The 14885-nt window shown below is 44.4% G+C and overlaps 1 protein-coding gene across 1 annotated transcript in view; it reads left to right on the top strand.

Annotated features, from left to right (window-relative positions):
• Positions 1-102: 102 nt before the first annotated feature.
• DDX31 (DEAD-box helicase 31) overlaps positions 103-14885 on the top strand; it is a 69929-nt gene continuing 55146 nt past the window's right edge. The window contains 7 exon segments of the mRNA XM_081803837.1: positions 103-566; positions 5297-5553; positions 5659-5734; positions 6728-6771; positions 7909-7979; positions 8933-8997; positions 14286-14330. Of these exon segments, the coding sequence (XP_081659963.1) occupies positions 471-566; positions 5297-5553; positions 5659-5734; positions 6728-6771; positions 7909-7979; positions 8933-8997; positions 14286-14330 (654 nt within the window). The 5' untranslated portion in view covers positions 103-470.

The raw sequence follows: 14885 nt of genomic DNA, 5'->3' as shown, positions 1-14885 counted from the left end.
CTCGAGGGGAAGGGGGCCTCGAGGGCTCCGTCTCCGGGCGACCGAGCCCCAGGCCCCTGTAGAGACCTCCGGGTAACTAAAGTGCCGAGGAAGCGGTAGCCCGGCAGCAAACGAAGGAAACGTTGGCTAGGTGGCACACGGCCCCTTGTTTCTCAGAGGCACTCAGAGAACTTCACTAGCATGAACTCCAGGGCTGGGTGTCATGTGGCACCGCCCGCCGCGGGCCAAGCCGCGAGGGACGCCAAAAGGAGCGGCCACCCAGTCCGGGGACCCCGGCGCCGTGGCCCCTTGGCCCTTCGGGACCCGGAAGGGGCGCGGCCGCAGGAGCCGGCGGGGCACCTACGCGGGGTCCTCGCGCGCCGCCCACGTGGGGCCGAGCCGAGCTGTGGGCCGGTTTCGAGAGGTCCGGCCGCGCGAGCCGGTGCCGGCGCTCGCCCGTGTCCGCCTCTGCCCGCTTCTCGCCGCGCGCCATGGCAGCCGCCGACGGGCTGCTCCTCCACGTTCCGGAGTCCCCGGCCGCCGCCCCCAGGACGCTCCCGGGACCCCGCCGGGCCCAGGGGACCCGGGTGAGTTATGACCCGGCTTCAGAGCCGTCCGCACCCGAGGCCGGGCCCGCCGCCTCGCCTCTGGGTAGGGTTTCGAACTACCGACAGAGTTAGGGGGGAAAGTGGGCTGTCTAGCAGCTTCTGGAGAAGTCGCTGAACCGCACGTGTCTGAGCTCGGAACACCACCCAGCGGGGATGTTCTGGGCGGCCGCGGAGCGGATGCGGAGGGGCGTCTGCTGGTTCGGGCTGCTAGTTGGAGGGCCCCGAAGGTCGGGTAAAGGATGGGAGGCTGATTCCAGCCCAAGTTAGGAACTGCCGCCGGGGTGTGAGTGGCAGCCCGGGCACTTGCCAGCCACACCTCCTAACTTCTCTCAGCCACCGTTGCCTCATTTGAGGGTTGTTTGGTTCAGGAACGAGGACTGGACGAGAGGTCTTCTTCAAGAGCTTTCAAAAATGGCATAGATGCTCACCCAGCGTGCAGTGGGGAAAGAGAATACGGAGCGCCAGTTTAAGCCGCTCACTAGGGAGGGGAAAGATGCTTTAAATTTAAACGAAGCCAGAAATGAAAACTGGTTTCTAGGATGGTTGACTTCTCTCCTGGAATAGAGGAGGGCTGCAGGGCAGAAAAATCTGTTGTAGAATCCTGAGTTACCACAGAGGCCAGAAATTATACCACCTCGTGCCAGGGAAGGTGTGTGTTTTCTCCAGAAAGCGACAGGTCATTCCACTGACAATTGCCGAAGTTCAGTTCAACCAATGTGTTGAAGCTGATATTCCTCGAGTTCATATAAGGATTCTCTTTGGTGGTTTTTCAGTGATAGTCAAGCTTTAGGATTTAGAGGTTTGGGAGTAGGAGTTTTCAGCTAGCCAGTGGGGTCGCTGCTTCTGGGAGGAGGAAGGGGAAGTCCTGAAGAGCCACTGGGAGCATGGGATTTGGAGTAGGACAGACCTGGGATTAGATTCCCACCTTGCAACATGCGGGTTTTGTGAACTTGGGGGAGTTATTTCACCGCTCTGAACCTCACTTTCCAATCTGTAAAATGATTGTAAAATGCAGGGTAGACATAAAATTGTCCACCAAATAAAGGATAGATAAAAACAACAAAACAGTGTCTACTTTATATAAAGTTATTGTGAGGAGTAAATGAAATAATATACATAAAGACTCCATATATTTTCTGGCCCATAGAAGCACTTAATAAATGCCAATGGTAAATAAAGTCATATTGGCTTCATTTTGAGTAGTGGAATCCCTGTGTCGGGAGGTCAGTGGGGTGCTTGTGTCCTGGAGGTGCCTAGTAACACAGAGGAAGCGCTATTAACACCTCCTTGAGTGAGTTGAAGGAATAAAAATTGGATGTCTGGCTTTATGATCGCTTGAACCACTGTGTCAAAAGGATGTGTATTAATAAGATGATGACAAGTGTCTGCAGTGCCCTCGTCTGCATCTGCATTTTTTGTTCGTCTTGAATGAGAATTACAGGTATGCCAATCAAATTTGCCAGTGGCCTGAATTTGGGACGGGTAACTAATATAGTGACTTTGGGAAGGCCTTGAGACCTTAAGTGATGCTATATGTAACAGTATGTAGTGTTTTCTTTTTAAAAATGTTTTTTGACAATTCAAGTAATCCAGGTTTATTGTAGGAAATAGGGGAAGTATGTTAAAGTGAAAAACCCCATAATTGCCATGCTCAGAGGTAATTCTGGTTAACATTTTGGTGTATATCCTTCTAGAAAACAAACAAGGGTTGAAACTACACATGATGTTTTCCAACCAAACAGGGTACAGTTAATAAATAGTATTATAGCATAATCATCAGGAACCCTGGGTGTAGAATCAGGGCCTGAGCAAAACCTGGATCCCCCAATGATCCTGGAACAAATTACCTCATATCTCTGCCTCAGTGTTCTCATCTTAAAATGGGATGATACCAGTACCTGTATTGATACATTAGATAACTCTTAAGTACTTAGCATATTGCCGGGGGTCTGGTATATTTATTAATATCAGAGACATGGTATTTAGACTTAGGGCTAGATGGGCCTTAGAGGTCATCTGCCAGAACCCGCTCGTTTTACAGGTACAGGAACAGAGACTCAGAGGGAGGTAATTTGTTTAACATCGTAGAGCTGACTTTTTAGTAGATTCAGGTACGTCCTAGCTCATCTTTGCTCAGATGCCACCTCATGAAGCATTTCTGTTTCCTGGCCTCCTTTCCCCTTGCCGTAGGCCGTGGTAGTCTTGTTTTGTGCTTTTGTAATCCTTTGTACATATTTCTTCTGAGTACAAATAGAGGTTTGGGTTTGTGGTTTTATACTTTTGTCTCTTCACTAATCTGTGATCTCCTCAAGGGCTTGGCTAATTTTCTAGCCTTGTATCCTCAGAACCAAGCTACTTGTTGACAGCTGCTGAGGGGTCAGTTTCTTAAATGAATGTATTGTGGATGCTGGGGCAGAAAAGCTAACAAACAGTGGAATAGTGTCCACATTATGGGAAGGGATAATTCCATGTGTGTCGTTCGTCTTACAAGCATTTATTGAGCACTTACTCTGGGAAGATTTGAGCCCTACAGGGGATGCAGTGCCACGCAGGACAGACTTGTCCATTTCCTTATGGAGTTTACAGTCTAATGCGGAGGGCTGACACCACTTAACAGATTACATTTGATGCTTGTATATTGTACTGAGGGACAATATACAATTGTCATAATTGCACTGAGTGCTACAGCGAAGAAAAAGGGTGCCAGGAGAGCCAAGAGTAGGAGCCCTGGCCTGACTGGGTGGAGAGAAGAGGTCAGGAAAGGTTCTTCTGAGGACCCAGTAAGCCTAGATCTGAAGGATGAGTGAGTTAGCTAGCCAAAGGGGGGTTGCAGACATGGGTATGGCAATAGCATGTGCAAAGGCCCTGAGGAGGGAGGGAGCATGGTGCATTCTAGGAATTAAGGAAGACCAGGACAGCTGAGGCTGGTGAGATGGGCAGAGTCCAGCTTCTAGAGGGCTTTGTAGATCATATTATAGGTTTTTGATTTTAGCCTGAGAGCCGTGGAAAGCCTGTGAAATATTGTGCTTAATTCTGAATACTTGCTTTTAGAGAACGGTGGACATGAGAATAAAAGGTGACTGGGATGAGAAAGGATTGAAAGCTCGTGTTCTATTTGGACTGTTTAGTCCAAAGAAGAAACAGAAAGTTAGATGATGTGTGAAGGAATGCGATGCACAAGAGGAAGTAAGCTTGTTTTGTGTTGCTGCAGAAAGCAAACAGACTAGCAGATAGATGATCAAGGTGGCGGATCTTGTCTGAGTGTCAGAAACAGCTTCCTAACCCCTAGAATTTCGTGTCTCAAGGGATGGAGAACAGTAAAGGGAGGTGTGTAGGCAAGGCCTACTGCAAGGCCACCTGTCAGGGAGCTTATAGTATGTGTGGTGGGAGTGGCCTTTAGGCCTTTTTATGCCCCGAGAATCTGTAGTTCCATAAATCAAGGAACGTCAGCACATTTCATTGTGCCTTGCAAATGATTCAGCAGATCTGGAACTTGACTTTTATCTTTTTCTTTAATCTGAACATTCATAAATTTGGGACTTTGTAAGAATAGATTTGTAAAATGGAGCAGGTCAATACTTACTTTATTAATAGTAAATATTCGAAGTTGGTGTTTATTAAATTATTTAGATATAGGAGTCCTGTAGTTGTCAGGAACAAACAAGTGTTGTTATTGGTAGGTTAGCCTGAAGCTGACAATCACAGCCAAAAGCAAGCTGATGTGTAAATGGAATCCGTCATTTCCAGCAAAGGGGGAAATAACATTCCAAGAGAAACCAAAATGCCAGAATAATAAGCCCTGGCTACTCAGGGGATGTTTTTTTTTTATTCACGTGTAAATTGGAAGAGAAGGCCAAAGAAAACAGAATGTTTCTTCAAAGAAAATTGGCTGTTTCTTCTCCTGGGAGAAGTTTGGACATTACACACGTAGCCACATCCATGTTACAGAAATAGCAACAGGCAAGAAAATGCCGAGTGTTGTAGCCTGTAATTGGCGATCAGATGGGGACCTGAAAGGCAAGGAGAGTTGGAAATAATTGTAGTAGAAGTGATGGATGGAGCAGAATTCTCATTTGGAATGGAAACGGGAGTAGGAATCATCTCCAAGCCATCTGAATCTGGGGGAGCAGTGTGAGGGGGAGGATGACAGCGATCCAAGCACTCTGGGGTAGAGCAGTAATGAAGGTTTCTGCTTCCTGGGCATGGGCTGGGCTGCAGCCTCCCATGTGTAGTCACCAACAGGCTTTGTTGGTGGAGAGAGAGGATGCGCTCCCCCCCTCCCCTGTTCTTTTTGTGTAGATGGACATCTAGGGATAAGGATTGACTTAGCATGCACACTTCACAAGGTGGGTTTCTCTTCCCTTAAAAGAGACTCCCATTTGTTCATGTTCAGCCCCACAAAGGTTTCTCCCTTGATCCTTACCCTCATCTTGGTTGAGTTGATGGTGAGGATGGATGGTGAGGTCTAGTGTATGAATGAGCTGAGATTTTTGTGTTTTCTGTTTTGTTTTTTTCTTTTTGGGGAAAAAAAAAAAAAAAAGCTGAGTCAAAGAATCTGATTGCAGACCCTAAACTGTTGCTTGACATATGGGGCATAATGATCTCTGCAGGGAGAGATGCAATTCTGTGGGCAGTCAGGCTTCACTCTGAGGTCTGTCTTCATGGACTAATGCATCTCTTGTTGCTCTTGCCTTTTGGGAACAACGCAGCAAGCAGAGGCCACCAAAAGAAAACACCAAGCATCCAGTGAGGCTCCCCCAGCGAAACAGAGGAACGAGGCATCATTTCTCCTGGCCAAGAAAGCTGCTGCTAAAGAAACACAAAGGACTTTTAAGGGGAAGGCACAGAAAACATTTTCTCCGAAGAAATCTTTGGTTGGTGTGAGTGATGGAACCCAAGAACAGAAACCGTGCATTAGGACTTCATCGTTATTTAAAAACAACCCTGAAATCCCAGAGCTCCACAGGTATGTTCAGGGGCATGTGCGCTCAGGAATAGGAGGAGTTAAGTGTATTCTGCCTTTTTCTCTGTCGATTGGAACTGATACCTGGGTTTTCTTCATCATTTGCAGACCTGTAGTAAAGCAGGTGCAAGAAAAGGTGTTCACTTCAGATGCTTTTCATGAACTGGACCTCCACCCACATTTAGTAAGTATCTCTCAGTATCTTGTGCGGTTGGTTTTTTCAGTGTGGTTAATTTCTTGGGAATGTCTGGGAAATGACAGTTTTAGGAAGAAAAATCAAAGAATGGTTATTTCTGCTCCAAATTAACCTGAGTGAAGTCAGATCGATAAGATGCTCTCCTAGGACAATCCCAGTGAGCCTAGGTTACTGTTCACTGTCCTTACCTCCATCCCCACCCCCTTTTTAAAGAACTAAACACTTTCCTAACCTAATTCAAATTAGGCCTGGGGCTCCACTTATTGGACTCTAGGACAAGCTCCTAATTAGTGGGTAGATGGGACGTGGAGGCTGATCTTGGTGGCAGGGCTCACAGTGACCATAGGAGAGGAAACTGAGCTGGCATCTTCATATCAAGGGTAGTCTGTCGTTAAATTGAATGAAGACGTTCTACAAACAAATGGATTTTTTTTTTTTTTTTTTTTTTTTTTTTTTACTGTGAATGAAGTTTCCACTCTTATTTATGAGTAAGAGAAAAATGCATTAACTTTCAGGGAGTCTGGATTTCCTTTGCTCCTATGGTCACAGCTCACTCCTTTAGGGTTGCTTACATAAGCTGTTTTCTTACCTATGGGTTTGAGCAGGGACATCGAGCAGGTTTGTGCTGTGGACATTTGGGGATGGATAACTCTTTGTCATGGGCACCGTCCTGTGCATGGTAGGATGTTCAGCAGCACTCTATGACTACTCACTTGATACCAGTGGCATCCCCTGCCCCACTTGGGACAAAAAAAATTGCTTTAGACATTGCCATGTGTGTGTGTGTCTGTGTGTAGGGGGGCGGGGGGGGGATGTTGGGCAGAACCACCCCCAGGTAACACTCACTGGTTGGAAGAACTTCAATATGGCCATTGGTTTTATCCCAGTATCTTCTCCTTCTTTGCATCCTCATTTGCATTAAATTTATTTGTGCCAAAAAATCGGTAGTTAAAAATATTTATTTTGTGTGTTCTCTTTTAGATTTCCACAATAAATACGGTCTTAAACATGACTAGTATGACCAGGTAAGGGTTCCAGACCAGTGTTGCTTTTGTTAAGACTTGAATGGGTATGACCAGTGAAATTTGAATTATCTGTGGAGCACAGAGCAAATTTGTGTCTTCGTACTAGAGAACACTGCCAGATTGTTGCCCATCCAGGGCTTGACACATCACTTAACCCCCCAGTTCCCCCACTTGTTAAGTGGAGAGACTGAGTCCTCAAGTACTTCTGTTGTCAGCTCTGAACCGGTGATCCCGCTGCTGTCCGTGCTACCCTGAAGATAATATGTCCACAGTATAGAATTTATCTGGTCATTTTTTAGTAGTAAGAATTAGAGGCAAACAAAAAGATTGGAGTAAATACTTGGTCAGATATAATGGGATATTGAAAAAAATTTTTTTGAATGTTTAATAGTAATAACTCTTGGAAAATAGAATAGTAAAAGGTGTAGAGAAGAGATGAACTTCCTTTTTGTGAGTATGTATAGTTTATATTTTACATTTTACTAATCGTCACATTTTACTTATAGGTACAAGGTAATAAGAGTCTTGAAGAATAAAAGGAGGACCCCCCCTTGCCCATTTTTTTGGTTCAGTTTCATCAACCAAATTTAAATGAATTCTGTGCCCTTTTTGTTTGTTTTTAAATACACATGTGGACGCACGTCTTAGTGTGTGTATGATAGTCACACCTCGGTTTTTTGGAGACTGGGAAGCAGCTCCAGGCTATCTGGATGGCTCACAAGCTTCCTGGTACTCTCTTGCATGGGAATCTTTCTGTCCCGTCTTGTTGTGTCTCCCTGCCTGTCACGGGAGGCCGGGGGGTGGGGCGAGGTGTGTGGTATGCTCTCGTGGGAGCTCCAGCTTGTCATCATGCCTGTGACGTTTTTCTTTTTAATGTTTGCTAGAGCCGCCAATACCTGGCTTGCCTCAGCATTTTCAGCTGAGTTCCAGAAATTTAACTGAGGTTTTATCCCTTCAATCATCAAAAGTTTCTCAGCACCTTCGCTTGAATGTTTAGGTGACTTCTGAGGTGGCAGTTGGCAGATGCAGCAAAGCATGGGGGCGGGTGTGATTTGTGTATCCTGCATCTCTGCCTGTAAACGGGAGAGGGTAAAATATTATAGTGCAGCATGTGTTCTTTCTTTTGTGTGGCCCAAGCGTTCAGAAGCAAAGTATTCCTGCGTTGCTGGAAGGCAGAGATGCTCTGGTGAGGTCGCAGACGGGCTCAGGTCAGTCGTCACTTAACTTCTGCCCCCTTTCCCCTGATACCCAGGCCACACTCACATAGTAGGTTCCATAGTAAAGTGTCTGTCTGTGGCGGCAGTGGCTTTGTTTTGTTGGGGGAAGGAGGGAGGCCGTGCCTGCTCTTGATGAGAACCCCGAATTTGTTCCCCTAGGGAAAGGCAGGGGGTGGTTGGTGGTGCTGTGGTCAGGAACGATTGGGAGGTGGTCAGCCTCTGTCAGGGCTCTGCCCAGTCCCACCGTCTGTGGCCTGAGCTGCCCTCCTCACTCCAGTGGGGGATGAATATTTCTGATACTAAAGCACAGCTCTGGCATGAGCACACACTGCTTGGATGCCAGTTGTTTTGCTCTAATACGGAACACAGGTTTTGCATGTTCCAAAATTGTCTGTAGACTTGTTCTTCTGCCCCTCTTGTGCCCAGAATGGTAGGTTGGCTATTCACCACGCCTCCCAGCTCAGCCACCGTTCAGGTGGGTGGAAACCCGAAGCTTTAGCTTCGTGGTTTCTCCACGGTCTTTAGAGGCTGGCTCAGGGTTCAGACAGGCTCCTAAGCACATCAGCGCCGTGCAGGTCGTTCACTTAGCCGTAAAGCTCATTTGCACGGTTAAGGAGGACTTTCAAGTTTTCTAGCTTTGAGGGGTAGTCCTCAAGTTGAGCTTTTGTGTAACTTGGGAAATGTGTCATTGTCTCCCTTGTTAGCTGGATAAAGGAGCTGAAGCTGCAGGTTTTTTGGGAAGTACTGGATTTACAAACAAAATTGGGGGTTGTGGCAGACGGGCAAATTCTGTTTTCGCCTCTCTTGGATGTAGGATGTGCACTTTTCCCGTCCCCAGAGTTGAGTGCTACCTAGAGGTAGCAGAGCCCATTTTCTTTACTGTCTTTGCTTTTCTTACATCTTTAGGGTCTGTGATTTTAATTGCTTTTGTACTTTTTTAAAAGGTAAAACTCTTGCCTACTGCATCCCTGTGGTCCAGTCTCTTCAAGCAATGAAATCAAAAATACAGGTGAGTATGGTGTTTTCCTGTTATTGCTCATAGTGCATAAGCAACATTGAATTGAACCAAAGCAGTAATTCTGGGACCGAAAGAATGTTTCCATTTAGCATTATTTTCTTCTTTTTGATTCATTTATTACATAAACACGTTGCATCTGAGGACTGTGCCCAGAGTAGAATAGAATAACTTTATTTTGTAATCATCATGGCAGGTCTAATAGGAAACATTTGTAAAATACATGTTCCTCGTGTCAGACGTGGTGCTGGATTCTTTGCCTGTGTTGTATATTCTTGAATCTTAAACCCCACCCCCGGCCCAGTGAGTTACAGGTATTACTGTTACCCTAAGTTTACAGAAAGAAATGGAAGCTTGGGGAGCAGTGGTGGAATACTTGTCTTTAGTTGGGAAACACATTTAGTTAGTGCCTGGGCCAGAGGGGCCAAAATTGGGTTCCCCGGGTCCTGTAGGAGGCACGTTAACTGCCAGGCTCCAGAGGCGCAGGCATCATCCGAAGACCCAGCCCAGGGTCCCACAGATACGTCCCGGTTATCCTCAGTGGAGAGGACGTGGTGAGATCTGAAATAGGAAGTGAGGTGGGTGCACAAGCAGAGGAGAGGAGCTAATTGGTTACTTCTTTTTTCTCATTTTGGACAGACAGAATTAGGCATGTGTCCACCCTACTTGATACTGAGTGACAAGCAAGTAGTGCTAGCATTGGATAATAGCCCACAGGCTAAAACAAACATCCAGGGCGCCTGGGTGGCTCAGTTGGTTGGGCGACTGCCTTCGGCTCAGGTCATGATCCTGGAGTCCCTGGATTGAGTCCTGCATCGGGCTCCCTGCTCGGCGGGGAGCCTGCTTCTCCCTCTGACCCTCCCCCCTCTCATGTGCTCTCTGTCTCAAATAAATAAATAAAATCTTTAAAACAAACAAACAAAAACAAACATCCATGAGTACAAACTGATAGAAACAAATTATTGAGTAAATAGATAAGCAGACGGGAGAAGGACAGACCCTCTGCACAGTAGAATTCCAGCGGAGAAACATAGAAGTGATGGAGTAGAGCATCACCGTCTGGCCATTGCCTTAGTAATACTGTGTCACACGTCACAGATGCTGAAATGAGGGGGTGAAAGTCTGATGAAAAATGGGATATTTACCTAGTTAGTCTCAAAGGATCTCCCTACAAGATATGTCTTAATCACAAAGGGCAAAACAGTCACTTTACGATGGGGAGCCTGCCTGGCTGCTACCACCTTACCCAGGCGATCAGCGTGGGCATCCCCAGTGCTGGGACGTGTCGGCCTCATGCACCTCCAGATAGGTGCCCAGAGGACCCAGCGCCACTTCTATGGTTGTCCTGCCCCAAAGGTGTCACCCGGATTTAATCCTGAGCAAATATCAGACAAACGCAAATCTAGAGACCTTCTCCAAAGCAACTGGCCGATACTATTCGAAAGTATTAAGGTCATCCAAAACAGAAATGCTGAAGAACTACCCCAGGTTAAAAGAGACGAAGGAGGCGTGACAGTTCAGTGTGACACGTGGCCCTAAACTGGGTCCTGTCTGGGGAGGGGACGCTGCAAGGTCAGTCAGTGAAGTCAGAATACGGGCCGCAGATTAATTCAGAGTTTCACGTCAGTACTGATTCCCTGGTTTTGATCATCGTACTGGGATTTTGAGAATTAATAACCGCATAAGGAAGCTGGGAGAAGGGTATAAGAGAGTTCTTTGTACTATTTGTGTAATTTTTTTGTAAGCCTAAATTTATTTTGAAATGAGTTTTTAAATTGTACTTTATTTAAATAATTTTAAATCAATAAAACAAATCCTACACAACATCCAAGTGATGGAACCTTACATAGACGTTAAAAGTGGTATTTTTTTCAATTTCTCTTTGTGAACTTGACAAGTCTTCTTGCATATGAAATTGAAAAAAGGTAGGGTACAAAACAGTATGTACAGTTTGATCTGATTTCATAAATAATACTCTGTGTGCATAAAAAGACAAGAAAGAAACTATTAATACTGGTTTCCTCTGAGTTGGAGAAGTAAGGAATTTATTTCCTACAGGTGACTGATTTTTTTTTTCCCATTGGGCACTTTTCAGTAAGATAATTCATATAAAGGATTTAGCATTGTACTGGTACCTCGCTAGAGGAGAGAGGCCAGGTATTGCAATAATGTGGGAAAGTCTTATCCATTTATAAATTCTAGGAGAATTTCTTGCCAGCAGTGGATTTTTGGTTTTTTTGGTTTTTTGTAAGGTTGGAGAGTTGGGGAATATTTGAGCTGGCATGGGTCCTGTAGTTCCAGCCCAATTGTCTCATTTCATAGGTCGGTGACCTGAGGACAGGAGAGATTAGAGTATGTACCTAAGGGAGACCATGTGGTGGGCAGCTCTGCTCAAAGCCTGGGTGCGAGTGTGTCTTTAGGCAAACCTTTTCATCCCTCTGTGCCTCAGTGACTTCACCTGTTGTGCGTGTCTCCCAGGGTAACCCTGAGGCTCCTGAGCTAATGCACGTGGAGCGTGGAGAGCTGGTGTCCAGCTTTTAGTAACAGTACCTGCTCATGAAGCGGTAGTTGTCACCGTCCACAACATGGGCATGTGGCTAGTTTGAAAGGCAACGATTTGATTTGCTTATATCTAGATATGTTCACCAGCCATGTTGTCATTTTTATTTATTCCATCTATTTCAAAGATTGAAATATTCTGTAAAAAGAGTTTTCTAAGTCCAAATTTAGTTCATTTATTTCAAGTAATATTCAATAGAGGCCCTTGGAGTTCATTGTAAAATGATTTGACCTGTAAAAAACCTATCTGGAGGGAGCAGCAAACTCAAGGCACCCAGCAGAGTCGTAAATTACTTTGGTGTTGGAATGGGAACGGATTGCTTTTCTGTGTTTTCACTCTTTCAGTTATTTGGGCTCTGATTTTTTTTAACAACACATCCATCCTTCTTTACTCACTTCTGCCCTGCGAGGAATTGATTTTTCTTTCTTCTTCTCTGTGTAGTAACACCTTTTGAAATGTCAGAATCTCCTAACGTCACACTGTGGCATGTTGATACTGTTGTATGAACATGTTTACCATTCCTCGCCTGGGCCTCGCAGACTTGATGTCGAGTACAGACGGCTCTAGTTTGAATTCCAAATCCTTTTCTCCTTGTGTGTAAATGTTACCTATGCAAAACATGAAAACCATGCTTGTAATTGAATCTGCTCTAAACCTGCACTTAGCTTCTGCACCAACATTGTTTTGATTAATTCCTAGGTGTCTGTGAGCACTTTAGAGATGCAAGACACCACTGACTTTGAGACCTTTATCGGGTTACTTTTTTTGTTTTCTCTTACTATTATCTTTGTTATTGTTTTTTTAGGTATAATGTATATGTTAAAAAATTAAAAAGAGTACCAAACAGTACATGGTGGGAAGTAAGTCTTATACCCCCTCTCCCCTACGTGGCACAGCTCTCTCGGGGTGTGGGGTGCCAGGTCCTCCTGGGGCTCATCTCTGCAGAGAGAGCAAGTGTGAGCATACAGAGTTCCCTTCCCCCTTTAGCTTCTGTGTGTTTGTTTTTCTGTTGTGTTTGGTTTGATACACAAGTGGTTGCTTGCTGTGCGTGATGTTTTGTACCTTGCTTTTGTTCGCTTGGTATGTTTGGGGATAGTTTCTTAGCAGTGCCCTGCACATCTGCCTTGCTTTTTTAATGGCCGCCTAGTATCCTGCTGCCTGTCGCCACCATAAGTTACTGTATCAGTCCCTCGTTGGTAGAATTTACGTTATGTCAGTATTTTGCTACAAACAAGGCTCTACTACATACTGCACAGTCTGTAAAATGTTTTATTTTTTATGCGTACTTATGGGTGCGTCTTTTAGAGAAATCCCCCGAAGTGGAAGTGGCATGTTTATTTGGTAGATGACGCCGCAGTTGAACGTCCAGTGGGTGAAGCCACGGTGCGCTCCCCGCAGCAGGGCACCCAGGAGCCCCTGCTCGCCCGCGCCCTCATGACACTGCCAGCTGTGTTGGTTTGGCTCATTTGACAGACGGTGGAGTTGAACATCTCACATGTGTGAAAGCCATGTTTTGAATTCTTATTTCCAGAAATTGGCTATTTACGTTCTTTCTCCATTTTTCTACTTAAGTTGTTGTGGTCTTTTTTATTTTTATTTTTTATTTGAATCACAGACCTTTGTAAACTAAGGAAATTGGGCCTTTCTCTTATGTGTGGCGTGTTTTCCCTTCATTTTGTCATTTATACTTGATTTCGTTTAGGTATTTTCCCATTCTGAAGTTAACAGTTTTTACATAATAGAATTTATTAGTGTTTTCTTTTATAGTTTCTGAGTTTTATGTCATCTGTAAAAAGGCTGACTTGATTCCACCTTGACTTTTCTGACTTTGTTCTTGAAGACTGAATAATTTATCTTTTCCCTACTGATACAAAATTATTTCCTGTAATTCTGTGCATACTTGATTCTGTTCTACTTGCTGTTGTAATCTCAATTTATATGCCAGTATCAATTTTTTTTAAATTACGGTAGTTTTAAATTGTTTTAACATCTGATGTTTTTCAGACATATTTTGGTTATTCTTCATAGGAACTTTGAAATCAGCTTGTCTGAATATAAGTATTATATATGTTGTGTGCATATATGCATATTTGTGGCAGTTCTGTTAGGTTTGCATTACATTTGTGGGTTGACTAAGGGTTAGTGTATTTGTAATATGGAGGCATCGTATCCAAGAATAGGATACATTTTCCCATTTATTCAAATTTTATTTTATGCTCCTCAGAAGTGTTTTAAAATGTCTGTCATACAGATTTTGAACATTTTTTGTCAAGCTTCTTGTTGCTGCTCTGCTGTGATTTTTTTTTCCCCCTTCCATTGTGTTTTGTAACTTTTTTACATCAGAAGGCTGTAGATCGTGTATATTAATTTTGCATTCAGCTACTCCACTGAGTTGTCTTTTTTGTAGTAGATTTTCAGTTGATTCTCTTCAGGTTGGTTTTTTTTGTTTTGTTTTGTTTTTAAGGATAAAATACCATCTGCTAACAATGACAGGTTTACCTCCTACTTTCCAGATTTATTCATATTTCTTTCTCTTGTCTGATTGCATGGGCTGGAACCTTTAGAACAAGGTTGCATAATGATAAGGGTAGTGGGCATCGGAGTCCCTTTCTTAATGAGACTGCTGCTGATGTGTGCAAGTGGCCACCCTCAAGTTCTGTCCACCTGGAGGCCTGTGACCTTCATCCATCCTCACATCATTTCTTTCCTTCTGTGTCGATAGCGCAGTGACGGCCCCTATGCCCTGGTACTGGTGCCGACAAGAGAGGTAAGCAGTCTCATCTTCGGGATGGGTTTTAAGCAGGTACTTTCCTCTTGGAAGTAAGATCCTTTTGAATTTAAAAGTGGGTTTTACCATTTTTCTCCCTGCTGCACCCTTACCTTTGCCTGGGGCCATCCTTTTGGTTCCCATCAAGAAGAAAAATTCAGGTACTCTTTTTGAAAATCATAAGCTGAGTATGGAAAAGCATTTCCTTATTGTCTAAAAACTAATGACACTATAAATTTCTGTACCTTTAAAAGGAATTAAAATAATTACATTTTCTACTTTTTTGGTTTTTTTTAAAGAGGCTACTGTACCAAAAATTTTACTTGTTCTTCAGAGTTAAGCTTCTTTTTTTTTTCTTATTCTTATGTTAATCCCCATACATTACATCATTAGTTCTAGATGAAGTGTTCCATGATTCATTGTTCGTGCACAACACCCAGTGCTCCATGCAGAACGTGCCCTCCTCAACACCCACCACCAGGCCAACCCATCCTCCCACCCCCCTCCCCTCTAGAACCCTCAGTTTGTTTTTCAGAGTCCATCTTCTCTCATGGT

This window comes from Leptonychotes weddellii, chromosome 14, assembly GCF_054177405.1.
Source record: "Leptonychotes weddellii isolate Sample4059 chromosome 14, ASM5417740v2, whole genome shotgun sequence".
Classification (NCBI taxonomy): Eukaryota; Metazoa; Chordata; class Mammalia; order Carnivora; family Phocidae; genus Leptonychotes; species Leptonychotes weddellii.
Note: the sequence above shows the minus strand (reverse complement) of the source record. Positions and strands in the feature narration are given on the sequence as shown.